General features: G+C 44.0%; 1 protein-coding gene across 6 annotated transcripts in view; it reads left to right on the forward strand.

Moving 5' to 3' along the window:
* Schip1 (schwannomin interacting protein 1) overlaps positions 1 to 12890 on the forward strand; it is a 644640-nt gene that overhangs the window by 582160 nt on the left and 49590 nt on the right. Inside the window, exon 1 of one of the 6 annotated variants that reach the window (XM_075951119.1) lies at positions 8758 to 9035. The exons of the other annotated variants lie outside the window; for them this stretch is intronic. Coding sequence (XP_075807234.1) covers positions 9006 to 9035 — 30 coding nt within the window. The 5' untranslated portion in view covers positions 8758 to 9005. Of the gene's footprint in view, positions 1 to 8757; positions 9036 to 12890 lie in introns of those variants that run through there. 6 annotated transcript variants of the gene reach the window in all.

Below are 12890 nucleotides of genomic sequence, written 5' to 3' on the forward strand. Positions count from 1 at the left end.
GATTTTATTTGGAAATTTAGAAAGCCTCACTAGTTTCCCCGCACCCCCCGGAGTGGAGGTAAGACCATCATTATATAAACAATTGAAGAAGAAACCAGACATCACTCCGTGTACCTGTATATCAGCTGCTAATTTCCTGCAGCATGCAAATTTCATCTTGCCTTGGGCAGAACACACACTGGGGAGAAGCCTAAGACTGTGCAGTAAACAGGAGCCTTGGCAGTTCCTATGGAAATAGAACCGGCTCGTTATTCTGCAGGGAGGGGGCTGCTGCCACACTACCTAGTTTCAAACGCTGTCTATAGAAACCCAGGCCAGCAGCAGGTATTTTTAGAGACTAATTTGCACCTATTATGATGATCTGCTAAACACCTCATCTTCAAGTTCCCAAAACATACAACTGAAAATTAGAGTCCTAAAATATAAAAATAATCCATAATCCATATGAAAACGAGGTTGTCTGTAGGACTTGGTAGAAAAGTTGTCAATGAAGTTATGGTAAGAAGAATATATCGTTTCAGTCCATACCATGGAGAGTGTCCCCTTATTTGCTTGTTTCCACCTCCATCTTTGACATCAGCGGATTGAGTTTTCCATGCCAGGTCCTCGGGTGGTTGAACTAGTCGATATGCTTTTGACTGTGTAAGAGCCAGCTCTATGCCAGCTTTTCTGAAAACTTTATCCTTGCAAACATCTAGGCAGGAAGAGTGATCTAAGTTGCCCAAGAAGCCAGGCTTGGTTCCGTGCCAGGCTAAGGTCAGGCTCGTCTGTTGACTGAGGTTTTTGTCCTGCCTGGTCCCGCAGCCTTTCAAAGAAACACACAGAGGCCTACATTAATTATAAACTTGTTGGCCTATTAGCTCTGGCTTCTTATTAATTAACTCTTACATCTTATATTAATCCATAGTTCTTGTCTGTGTTAACCACGTGGCTTGGTACCTTTTTATCAGTGAGGCATTCTCATCTTGAGTCTTCTGCGTCTGGGTGATGACTGCAGACTGAACCTTTCCTCGTCCCAGAATTCTCCTGTTCTAGTCACCCCATGCCTATACTTCCTGCCTGGCTTCCCTGCCTACACTTCCTGCCTGGCTATTGGCCAATCAGCATTTTATTAAACCAATACAAGGGACAAATCTTTACAGGGTACAAGATGGTTGTCCCACAGTCCTCATCTGCTTGATACAGCTTGCACAATAACAAGGGGGATGCTCAACCCATCAAAGAAGGAGGTGTTTTTACAGATAGATGTCTTGTTGCAAATATCCTGTCTTTCATTGTCACGTTTATAAGAAGTGTGAGCAGTTGCTACCCATCATCACTAAATTACCTGTGGGTACCAGTCTCATATCTTTGCCTCACCTCTGGGTATGATTCTCACTTTTTTGCCTCCACGCTTCTGCATATGCTCTGCTCCATGAGGAGTTAGCCAGAGGCTGTAGCGTACACCATTACAGAGACCTGGTTCCACTACAGCTCCTTGCCTCTGTGGAATGGGATTCTTTAGATGAGGCACACAGAAGAGCAGCCTGCAAAAAAGAATGTCAGGCTCCGGTTGGAATAAGCGTGTAACAGACATCTTCAAATGCCACACCTTCGGATGTCAGTGTGTAAGAAGAGCTGCTGCGTGTTTTTCATCAAGTGAAATGCAAGCTTGAGCACAAGTTAATTTTATCCTCATAAAAACGTTATCATTTTTATCAGCACCACTGATTCACAGTAATGATTTTCGGAGGAAGCTACTTTTTCACTGTAGCTTAAAATAATAAGTGTTAAGCTGGAGTCAGAATAGTCAGGCATCCAAACAAATTATTTTATGTTACTTATGAGTCTCGGGTTTCTTGTTTGTAGTTACAAGTATAAAAAAAATATAATATATCTCATTTTTATCTTCCACTAAGTTCCCATTCTGGTCTTCCAAATGTTGCTGGGGCGGGGGTGTACAGTTATCCTGATGCCAGGGTCTTATTTTGGGACTTTTGCCCTTCTCTGTAACACGGAGAATGACTTTGATACAGTAGTAGCCTACAAGTGAACTCTGAGGGTCCCCATCTGAGATGTCACAACCCAGTAAAGATGCTCATTTGACAAGATAGTTAAAAACACAAAGTAAAGGCAAGAAAGAGATTGGGGGCACTGACATACCAAGAAGTTAAGGGCTGGGAAGGGCTGCGCTGCCCACACCTAGGAATTTGCAGTCTGTGGGCCCAACCTCTCCCCAGCAGATGGTAGATGATGAAACTGTGATCCAACAGTCGAGGTTTTGAAGATGATTCTCAGTTAAACAGAACGCGTCTGCTGGTGACACATACTTCATCAGAGAGAGGGGCAGCTTCCACTGACATTTCTGCTTCACCTCTCATCCAGAGGACAAACGAGGCAAGGACAGGAATGACCGATGGTCAGTCCTTGAGTCTAGTGATCAGCAGGTGCCCCAAATGCACCAGGTGGGTCAGTGTGTGAATGGCAAGTGGTCCTTGAGCCTTCCCCGTCCCTTTCTATGCTCAGTGCACACACTTGGTTTAATCCTGAACGTATTCTGTGAAATCTGACTGTGTCTACTTGCCTAACCATTGTCTAATTCTAACACATACACTGCCTTTCACCTAGTCCGCTCCTGCATGTTCACTACCTTTGCTTCATGTGTCTTAGGAGTTTCAACTCTCCTGTCTGTTTTGTTTTTTTGTTGTTGTTGTTGTTGTTTTGTTTTGTTTTGTTTTGTTTTGTTTTTTTTGTCCTTCTGGACCAGAGCTCTCAAGGGCCACAGCAGAACCCCTAGGGAATCTTCGGAAAAGTTTCCCCTACAATTGTCCTGCCTCTCGGATATCCCTCAAGCCTTAGCCTCCAGCTACGGTGAAGGCTGTCCCACCATCTGTATCCCAAACCCACCAGAACATCCTCCCGAGTGAGCATTTCTCTGTAACCTGGCATTCATGAGTTCCTTTCGAAAATGGAATGAACGCACACCAGGTGTGCCTCATCAACTCCTCCACTATGTGGCTTTTCTGCTACTTCCAGCCATTGCCCTCACATTGCTGTGGGAGCATATTCTGCTCCTTCAGCCAATAGCCTTTAAGATACCAGCCCACTGGGGCATGGTCTCATACTTTAAAAAGCAGCAGGGACCTTGTGCCTGCTCTCTCTCTTGCTTCTAGCTCCCGTTCAGGCTGCCAGACTCTGTTCCTGTTTGAGCTTAGAGGAATGTTGTTTAGGACAGTGATCTGTAAGTTTTCCCCTTAAATAAATAACCTTTTATTATCCTAATTCTGAACTGGTGTGGGATTGTTTTACGGCATCCTCATACTACCCCTCTGGTTGCCTGTTTCCCTGATGCCCGCCTCCCATGTAGCTCTCCACTCTCTTTTAACCTTTATTTTTATTTTATGTATGTATAGGTGTTTTGCCTGCATGTCTGTGTGTGCTTGGTGCCTGTGGAGATGAAGAGAGGAGGTCAGATCCCCTGGCACTAGAGTTACAGACGGTTGTTAACCACCATGTAGTTTCTGGGATCTAACCAAGGTCCTCTAGAAGAGAAGCCAATGCTCTGAACTACTGACCCTTCTCTCCAGCTTCTGGTCCTGCCCTCATAAACACCAGCAAGGTTCCATACAGTTACCATGGACTGTAATCCTACCAAACCCTGAGGGCAGACCCCCTGCTTTGAATTGTACCTACTAGAAATTTATTTTTATTACAAGGTTGTAAGAATCAAGGGAGCCATCGGGGAAAGTCCTTGGGGGACGGACGGCGAAGCATCTTCAAAGAATTTGTGACGCATGGATGCCAGGATTAGTGACAACACAGGAACCCTCCCCCCTTCTTTAGACTGGACATTCAAGGGCTCTGATGGCCATAGGACTAATTTCACTCCTAACCTCTCTTCCTTTCTCATCCTAAAAAGTCGCATACCTTAAAGCTGCAGGACACCAGTGGTTGGCTTCCCATGTTGCAGAAGACAGTTACTGCCTTCCCGGCCAGCCTTGTTGCTTCTTTTCCGACCCCTGACATTTCACTGGGAATATGTTGAGGTAGAGATTTCTGTCACGTGTACTAATTTATGTATTAGTTTCTTTTCAGAGCCCAGGACTCTTTGCCCTTTACAAATGTGGATTTATATCCCACTTACGAGTCTGAAATGGATGTTTTGCTAAACACGCCTTGTCAGAGCTTCCCATTGGCGTGGCCCTCTGCTCGTCCGTCAGTTCATTGCATTTATTTGATCCATCTCAGTGTGAGTTTCATGTATCAATAAATGTCTCTGTAAATACTTTAGCCTGTATATACTTCACTAGAGTAAAAAAAAAAATGAGTAATTAACTTTTTTGATCTTTTGAGGTAATTACTATATATAATAAAATGCACAAATCTTAGATGTTTTACTCAATGAAGGTTGACAAATGCAGATATCTAGGGAAGCAAACAGTCTGCTTTTGTAGCCTCTGCCAGAAAGCCTCCCATGCACGTCAGTCTCTGACCCAAGTTCACCTCTGAACTGGTGCTGAAATGACCTCTGAATGTGACTTTTCAATCCTATAGTTACCATTCAAAACAGTTCTCTGGGGCTAGGAAGATGCCCAGACGTTAAGAGCACTTGCTGCTCTTCCAGAGGACCCAGGTTCCAGTCCCAGCTCTCACAGGCTGTTCATAACTAACTGTAACTCCTCTCCTGGGGTCTTTGACCCTCTCCTGGCCTCCATTGGCTCACAGTGCGTGTGGTGCACAGACATACATACAAGTAAACACCTAAACACATAAAATAAGTAATAAATGTGTTGGTGGAGGTCGCTCAGACCCAAAAGAATTACACAGAAACTATATTATTTGCACTATCTGAAACTAACCTATCTCTATTAATCTGTGCATCACCACAAGGTCATGGCCTACCAGCAAACTTTTTGCAGGCTCTGGCTTAGGTGTCTGTCTCCTGTGGCAGCTACATGGCTTTTCTCTGACTCCGCCTACTCTCTTTCTCTATCTTTTCCTGCCTGGCTATATTCTGTTAAGCCATTGACTGGAACAGCTTTATTCATTAACCAATGAAAGCAACGCATAGACAGAAAGACCTCCCACACCATAAATGTAAGATAAAAATTATTAAAACCATTGTGCACTGTGTTTCTCCTATTTACCACAAAAAAAAAACTTTTTTTTTTTTTGAGATTTAAAAGCCCAACTATTTTACAGCGGCATCCACATGAATGTTAACTGAGAAACACTCTAACTTTTCTTCCTTGCACACATATCTTGAATCAAATTTAAATGAAACCACACTACTGATTTTGGTTTGTACCTGCTTTGGCCTAGTCCAAGTGAGTTGGTTTCTGCTGCGTCCTACTGAACGTATCTCTTATTCTATCCAGGCTGCTGTACACTGGACGTTCAGGGGCTCCTAAACAATAGAAATTTATTCTTGTCCTTCTGGAAGTTTGGTAATCTCTGACCGAATCCCTGCAGGGTCAGTGCTAGCGAGGCCCTGCTTGCTGTCACAGATAGCCAGTTCTCACTGCAATCTAATGTGGTAGAGGTACAAGGCTAACCTAACCCTAAGCCTGGACCATCTTTCGAGAGGACACGGATTCCGTTCATGGGGGCTGCTCCTCTTGATATCTTCACATTGCAGATAAACTGTTTATTAGGAAAGCAGCCTCATTGGGCATAGAGGCCACTCCATTGGTAGGAACCTGGGAAACAGAATTCCTTTCTTGCTTTTCCTTCCTGGGACACTCTTTTTAGTAACACCCTTCGAACTCAGTTTACATATCTGCAAGGCAAGCATTTTAGATGAAATAGTTTCTGGAGGTCCCATCTAAATATGAAATATCAGTAGTTTAGGGGTGTTGGTTTTTTTTTTTTTTTTGGCCTTTGTTTTTCGATTTCATTGTGTAGGCCAGACTGTCCACAAACTTAATCCTCATACCTCAGCCTTTTTTATACTGGAATCACAGATGCACAGCACAGTGCAGTGTCTGCTACTCAACTCCACACTTAAATTTTTTAAAGTGCGTGTGTATGTGTGCATGTGCACACGCACGTGTGTAGATCAGCGGACAGAGTCTGTTCTTCTCTTCTACCTTTATGTGAGTTCCAGGAATCAAACTGAGGTCGGACTTCCCCAGCAAGAGCATCCGCCCACTGAGACATCCTAGCTGTCCTTCAGTTCAAATGGTTTCAATGGGAAGTGAAACTAAAAAGAATTGTAACAAAGAATCAGTGTTCTATAGACTGCACTTAAAACAGAAAGATTGTCAGTCTTTTTAGACAAAAGTAACAGATATTAATGGTTGCTGGCTTGTTTTAGCTTAAATGTTCTTGGGGCATCTGGTTTTTGTTTAAAGCTTTTTTTTTTCTTGCTTTCTTTTTCCTGTACCAGCAAATCATAATTTAAATCATAACATAAAGTCCTTTCCGATGGATAGTTACTCAGACGGGCCTGCTAAATGCATCCCTTTTTGTCTTGTTTATACTTTTTGGAAGGGGTGTGATTTGATGGCGTTTGGGATGCAAGGGTCAGAAATCTGTTCTCTCCAAAGCCCTCTGAGTCACTTCCACTGTCTCTGGAACAGCTACTGTGAAGAGCGCGATCTTGTTTAGACTTTAAAAAAGGAAAAAAACACAATACTTGACAAATGTCTCCAGGAGCTTATGTAATAATATATCCCAGAACCCCCAGTTTTTTAGAGAACAGAGTCCAGAAAGTGATTTTTTTTTCCCAGCTCTGTGCGGAAGTCTATTCCTATGTCATAGATTCCTTTCCGGGTCTTAGACTTGGGAACCTGAGTCAGGATATCAATGGCCTTTGCAGTGGGCTGCCCTGTCTTGGGCAGCAGGGAGTCCGAGCCACACACCTACTCCCTGCACTCCCCATGTGGCTCTCCGCTCTGTGCAGACAGCAGGAAAGGCCACAGCATGGGCGGCCTGAGTTACTTGATTTGCTTTCCTGTAGCCTTTGTCTTTCCTCCGTCTTGTGTTTGAGCAGACTTGTTACTATCCCCACACTCTGGCTTTACTAGTGCCTACTCCTTGTCCGGCATGGCCACCTCTCTCTGTGCTGGAGGGAAATGAGGCAAGGGATTCTGCAAGACACAGGATACAGTGCTTCTTCCTGTACCCCACTGCTCTAATTTAGAGCCTGTGAGAACACAAGGGTTGGGCTGCTCCTATCCTATTTATTCTACCAGTGAGATAAGAGACCCGAAATGGGTGTACACGTGGGTGACCGTGAAGCTAAATAAAAAAAGTAGCTTAAAATGTTAACCTCGAGAAGGTATGATGGTTTGAAGCTAGTCGTGTCTGTTCTGAGGACCAATTACGTCAACAAGGGTCAGAAAGATAATTGTTGAGTTAACGTGCTTGTCACCAAGGCTGATGACCTGGGTTTTATCCTTGGAACCCATATGGTAGAGGGGGGAAAAACTGACCTACCCACCTCCCACGCTCCAGGGTACACCCATCCTACAGGGAGACAGAAATAAAGAGACAACAATATGAATTCTTCGGGGGCAACCAAGGAATATAAATGACGAAATTTTATTGTTTTTTTGCTCTTAATTTTATATGGTTGAAGAATTTACAGGCCTCCTAGGTACCCCAGAGTCGTAGAGTGGCGCTTGAGACCATTCTGATTGGCCCTGGTTTTCTCCCAGAAATATATGCTCTAACTGGTATTTCATTTGATGACCTATCCCAGGGTTTATCTATGCTATGTTGGGGGTGTCTGTCTAGTCAAGTCATAGTACTGGGTAATGGACACATGCAAGGCCCTACTTTGAAGGAAAAAAAAAAGACCTGCAAATTAGAGTTCAGTTTTCATGCAAAGGGAAGATATTATTTTATATATTTGGTCGTGAGCCCAGCCTTTAATGGCTGAGCCATCCCTCCAGGCCAGGAAGATATTATTTTAGAATGGATCTTTTTACCACATTAACAAAGTAAAAAATTAAAAACTTATGTGGAGAAAGTCTCTGAATTAATTATAAAAGGTAAATTGAGATTTCGTCAACTAGCAGGTATAGACCCAGCAGAAATTATAGTGCCTTTCACTACCGATGAAATAAAAAAGTTATGGGAAGACAATGAACCATGGCAAAGAGCTTGTGCTAATTTTTTGGGAGAAATTAATAGCAACTATCTTAAAAGCGATAGACTTAACCTTATAAAGAGAACTTCTTGGATTCTTCCATTATAGTGATTCTAACATTTTAATGAGTTTACCCCAAAATTATAGAAATATTGGTTGCATTATATTTTTGTTTGTCTTAAAACAGTTAAGAAAAAAATGATATATCATTTTTTTAAACTACAAAACAATACTTACTTTAAAGAAAGCCTGTTTTTTAGTTAGAAAGTTGACAAGACACTGTAAAAAACGCGTCTCTGAAGCATGAATACAAACCTTGCATGTTAGTATACCCTTTAGCACGGTAGAAGTTCTGAACGGATCTTTAAGGCTTGGCTTTCGTAAGCACAAACCAAGCAGCATTAGTGGGCAGGAAGGATGCTGCCTCAGGTTAGGAATGTCCAACTGCAGCATTGATTTGTGTCTGTCTCCCCTCTCTCTCTCTCCCTCGCTGGCCTTTTTCTCTTTAATGAGTGCTAGAATGTTTCCACATCAGTTAACTGCCTTCATAAAGCACCAGAAGGTCACACCAGCCCCAGACAGATCCTTTTCTTTGTGCCTATAATATAATTGGCTGATTGTGCGGGTGATGCGCCCGCCCCCTCCCCCAGGCAGGTCCCAGCTCGGCTCAGCAGCCTGCCTCCCGGTTCCGGAGGAGCAGAGCAGCTCAGACGCTGCCGAACGAGCGAGTGAGCTCGGTGGCTGCGCGCTTCCCAGCACAGGCAGTGCCACTGCGCAGGTTGCTCAGCGGAACAGCATCCATTTTAATCTGCGGGGAGCCCCTGCCTAACCAGGGCGTTCTCCCTCCCGCGCCTGTGGATGCTCGGCGCTTCTCCTGCGCAGCCTCGCCCAGCAGTTCAGTTTTAGGGTCCGCGCCCTAGGATGCTCTGAGATGGTACATCAGGAGAACTGCTCGTACCAGGTAAGGTTGGAAGAGCCTGATTTTAAGGCCCTCGCCCTATGGGAGAGGCCTTCCTCTTCTAGGGCAGCAGGTTGCCTCTTGCTGGATTTTTCAGGGGATTTTGCCATCCTGGGCTCCACTCCCGGCCTTCATTGCATACAGTATCTGAATTCTAATGAGGCTTTCTGGGGAGTAATGGGGCAGAAACACTGCTTCTTTGGCCTTTAAAGCGTTTGTGGAGCACACGGAGGTAAGGCATGCACACTGTAGGTCTGTGCAAATGAGAAACTGCTCTGAACTGTAATTGAATTTAAAGGGTTCATAGACACAACACTGAAAAACAGGATCATTGCTCATTGCATAAGAGGTACAGTAGTTAGCATCCAGTTTTTAAGACTGTCTATGAGAAAATTATGAATGTCAAGGGTTCTAATTGATAATCTTAGAATTTTTCATAAGCCAGTCAGCAGGCATTTGGCATTTCAAGTTGTACTCGTATGCCTTTAATGAACCGGTTTTTATCAGCATGCTCTTTTAAATGGTTAATAGGTAAGCACGGTGGTGCCTGTGTGGATTAAAAACTTCATATAGAAAAAAACTAATAACATATGTTCCTCTCTTAATGTGTCAATTGGCTATCTGGAGCTAGGAATTAAACACTTCAGACAATTTCCAAAGCTCCTTTCTAGAATGTTTCATAACTCCTCCCTCCCGCTTGTACTGTGGAGACAACACTGTAAACAGCAAGAGCCGTTCTCAGAGAAATCACTCTGGGCCGTGGCAGGCATGATTGGCTCCCATCCTGGGTGGCTGGTCTTGGGGTCTTACTCACCTGATGGAGTTTCTCCGAGACCAGCCATCCTAACAATGCCTCTTCCTCATGAGCGCTAGTGCTACTTGAGACAGGTTACCTTGAACAGGTGTTTCTCTGAGGGTCAGATTTCACAGGGTGCATGTCTGCAGGCAGAATGGTTCATTTCACAGGACTCCCGGCAGCTGTTGCTAGCCTAGAGATGCATGCCTGTAAGAGATGTTTGTATGCTATTTTTTTTATGCTTAATAATTGGAATTTTATAATCAGGGACCTGTTTTGTAGTGTTTTCATCTTCGGGGCATTTAGTTACATGCATGAATCCTTAAGTATCAAGATTTGTTCATCACAAGAATTCTTTCAGAGAGAGAGAGAGAGACAGAGAGCCGAGAAAAGAGCCACATATTTAGGGTGGGGAACGCCAGGCATCCATGGAGAGTCTAGTGTGTGGGTGGCTCCATATGGCTGCGGGAGATTAAATTATTGTCATAATTAAAATAGTTTTTCATCTCTCTTTTCAGAGAAGCTCTGTAATTTATGTTGGAGGGCAGATGACTAGGGATCACCCCCTATATTTTCTCATTAGGTCGAATGTGAAGTCATTGTTTTGGGGGGGAGGTGAAAAAATGGTCAGCATCAGCGATTTCATCTGGAGAGGGAGGGGCCGTGTTAGCCAAATGTTTCTTCCAAAGGAAGACAGATAGCTCTGACTTGATAGGAACTCAATATTTAACAGTGCCACCGTGTATTTAATAGTCTTGAGGTCTCTATTGCTTATTTCCACAGTAAGATGACGTGTGATAGGTTGATAACGGTAGCTAATACACAGCGTGTCAACAATGGAGGTTGGTAGAGGAGGCCTGTGTGTAGACTCTTGAAATGCTTTCCTTCAGAGATAACTAGCAAAAACAGGAGCGTCAGCCTTGGAGCCAAGTCTCAATCCTGCTTAGAAACCTGAGTTTTAGAGCCCATCTGGCATCCCGTGTGACTGGGTTTAGAAAAAGTGATTTCTCTACAGTCCTAGCTTGATGTGGTCTTAAATAACTGGTGATATCAACAAACTGATTTTTTTTTCCAGAAACTTTCCCGTCCCCCCTCCCATTTTTTTTAAAATGAGGGCCTGTTTATTTGTTAGAAATGGCAATGCAGAGTGGTTCTGGCATATTGCTTAGGTTAGTGGGGTTTGGGTTTGGGAGGAGGGGTTGTTTTGTTTTTTAAACAGAATCTCACTATGTCGCCCTAGCTACTATGAAACTCACTATGTATACAAGGCTGGCTTTGAACTCATAGAGATCATCCTACCCCTGTGCAAACTGCTCCCAGCAGGCTAGCATTTTTAATGAGTTAACAGAATTTCATTGGGAGATTGATTACTTTCTAAAACTGATATTTCTAGAGAACATTCTAGTGTAGTCATCATGAGTGGGAGTTCAGACCCCACTCTCCTGGATTTTGCATGCGTGTTTTGCTTCATACACACACACACACACACATGAGAGAGAGAGAGAGAGAGAGAGAGAGAGAGAGAGAGAGAGAGAGAGAGTTAGATTTGGACCACTACGGTTGCTGTCACTTTCATTTCAATACTTCCTTGTCTCAGTACTTACTCTTCCAACACCCACAGCTTGTTTTCAACACAGTATCCAGACAAAGTTGTTAAAGTCTGAGCAGGTACCATGTCTCCAGTTTTTTTTTTTTTTTGAAAGTTTATCATCCCACTTAGAAGAGGAACCCAGTTGTTCACAGGGCCTGGACTTACACCAGTGTCTCCTGCACCCCCTCCCCATTTCCTCCTTGTTCTATTTGCCTTTACTCTTCCTCTGTCAGCCCCTCTGGTCTCCCTGGTGCATCCCGCACCCTTACACCTTCTGTAGAGTTGTCCCATTTGGCGTTGGGTACACACTTGTGCTAAAACATTGTTCATCCTTTGTCTGAAATTCACAATGCTCCGAGCAGTCGTGGGGGAACCAGGCAACCTTCCCTGACACCTTGCTCTCTCTCTTCTGGCCTTTTCTGGAGTATCACATCTTTGGGTGGCATCTGTACACCACACTCCACAAGCATCAAGTTTTCCTAGTTCTGTTCCAACATTTTGATTGCAGTTCCCAATTTTGTTTTTCTACTGAGCATTTATTACCTACCATTGATCGGTGCAGATTTGACCTAACTGTTTGTCCGTGGTCTGTTTCCATTGCTGTATGAAGATGGGTTCGTTTCTAAGTCCTCAGGTACCACAGGCAGATGTGTCTGACCAAGTGGAAAAGGCGTTGCACACACTCATCTCCTTCCCTCGATGGACTCGGCTGTTATTCTGAGCAGGTTCCCCTCTTTCCCTCGTATGTTAATCTTCTCATCTCTGCAATGGGTTTTTTTTGCCTGTTGACACCACATGGTCTCCTTCCAGAGGCCCCCTGTCTGCACAAATCGGTCATCCCTCATTAATTCAGAGCCACCTTGCCTGTGCAACTGTGTCTTCTGTAGTTTTGGACCCTCGTCAAGCCATGTGTCACTTCGGTCTCAACTGATTCAGGCTGATAGAATCAGTTCTCCTCTATTGATGATTGTGCCGCCCACAAGTTTGTGTGCCTCCGCCAAAGCAAGTGTCTTCTGTGCTCCAAGCAACTGAAACCAAGGGCGAGTGGGCAGAGGAACCCTGCTGCAGAATTTTTCGTGATAATTTCAGGTCACCCTGCTTTTGTCACGCCCCTCCCAGAGACATGTGTTGACATTTTCGGTCTTCACCCTGTTGGAAGAAAGAGCTGTCGACTTCCATTTTTCCAGTCTTGGGAGGAAGCCAATCTCTTCATGAAAGAATCTTGCCCGCTGCTTCAGGCCTGGAAGCCTTCAGAAGGCCCAAATTCTTCTAAATGCTTTTTGATAGACAGCTTAGAAATATTGTTAACTTGTAAGCACACATTTAGGTCAAGGGGTCCACTGAGCTTAAAAATTCCCAGATATTTTTTTTTCTCTTCTCATGCAGTTTTGTTTTGGGGGTAAGGGCACACTGAAAACAACGGCAGGCTTTCACCCCTCCCTTGCTGTCGCTTAAATGACGGGCTCTGATC

Source organism: Microtus pennsylvanicus, chromosome 16 (assembly GCF_037038515.1).
Source record: "Microtus pennsylvanicus isolate mMicPen1 chromosome 16, mMicPen1.hap1, whole genome shotgun sequence".
NCBI classification, from domain to species: Eukaryota; Metazoa; Chordata; class Mammalia; order Rodentia; family Cricetidae; genus Microtus; species Microtus pennsylvanicus.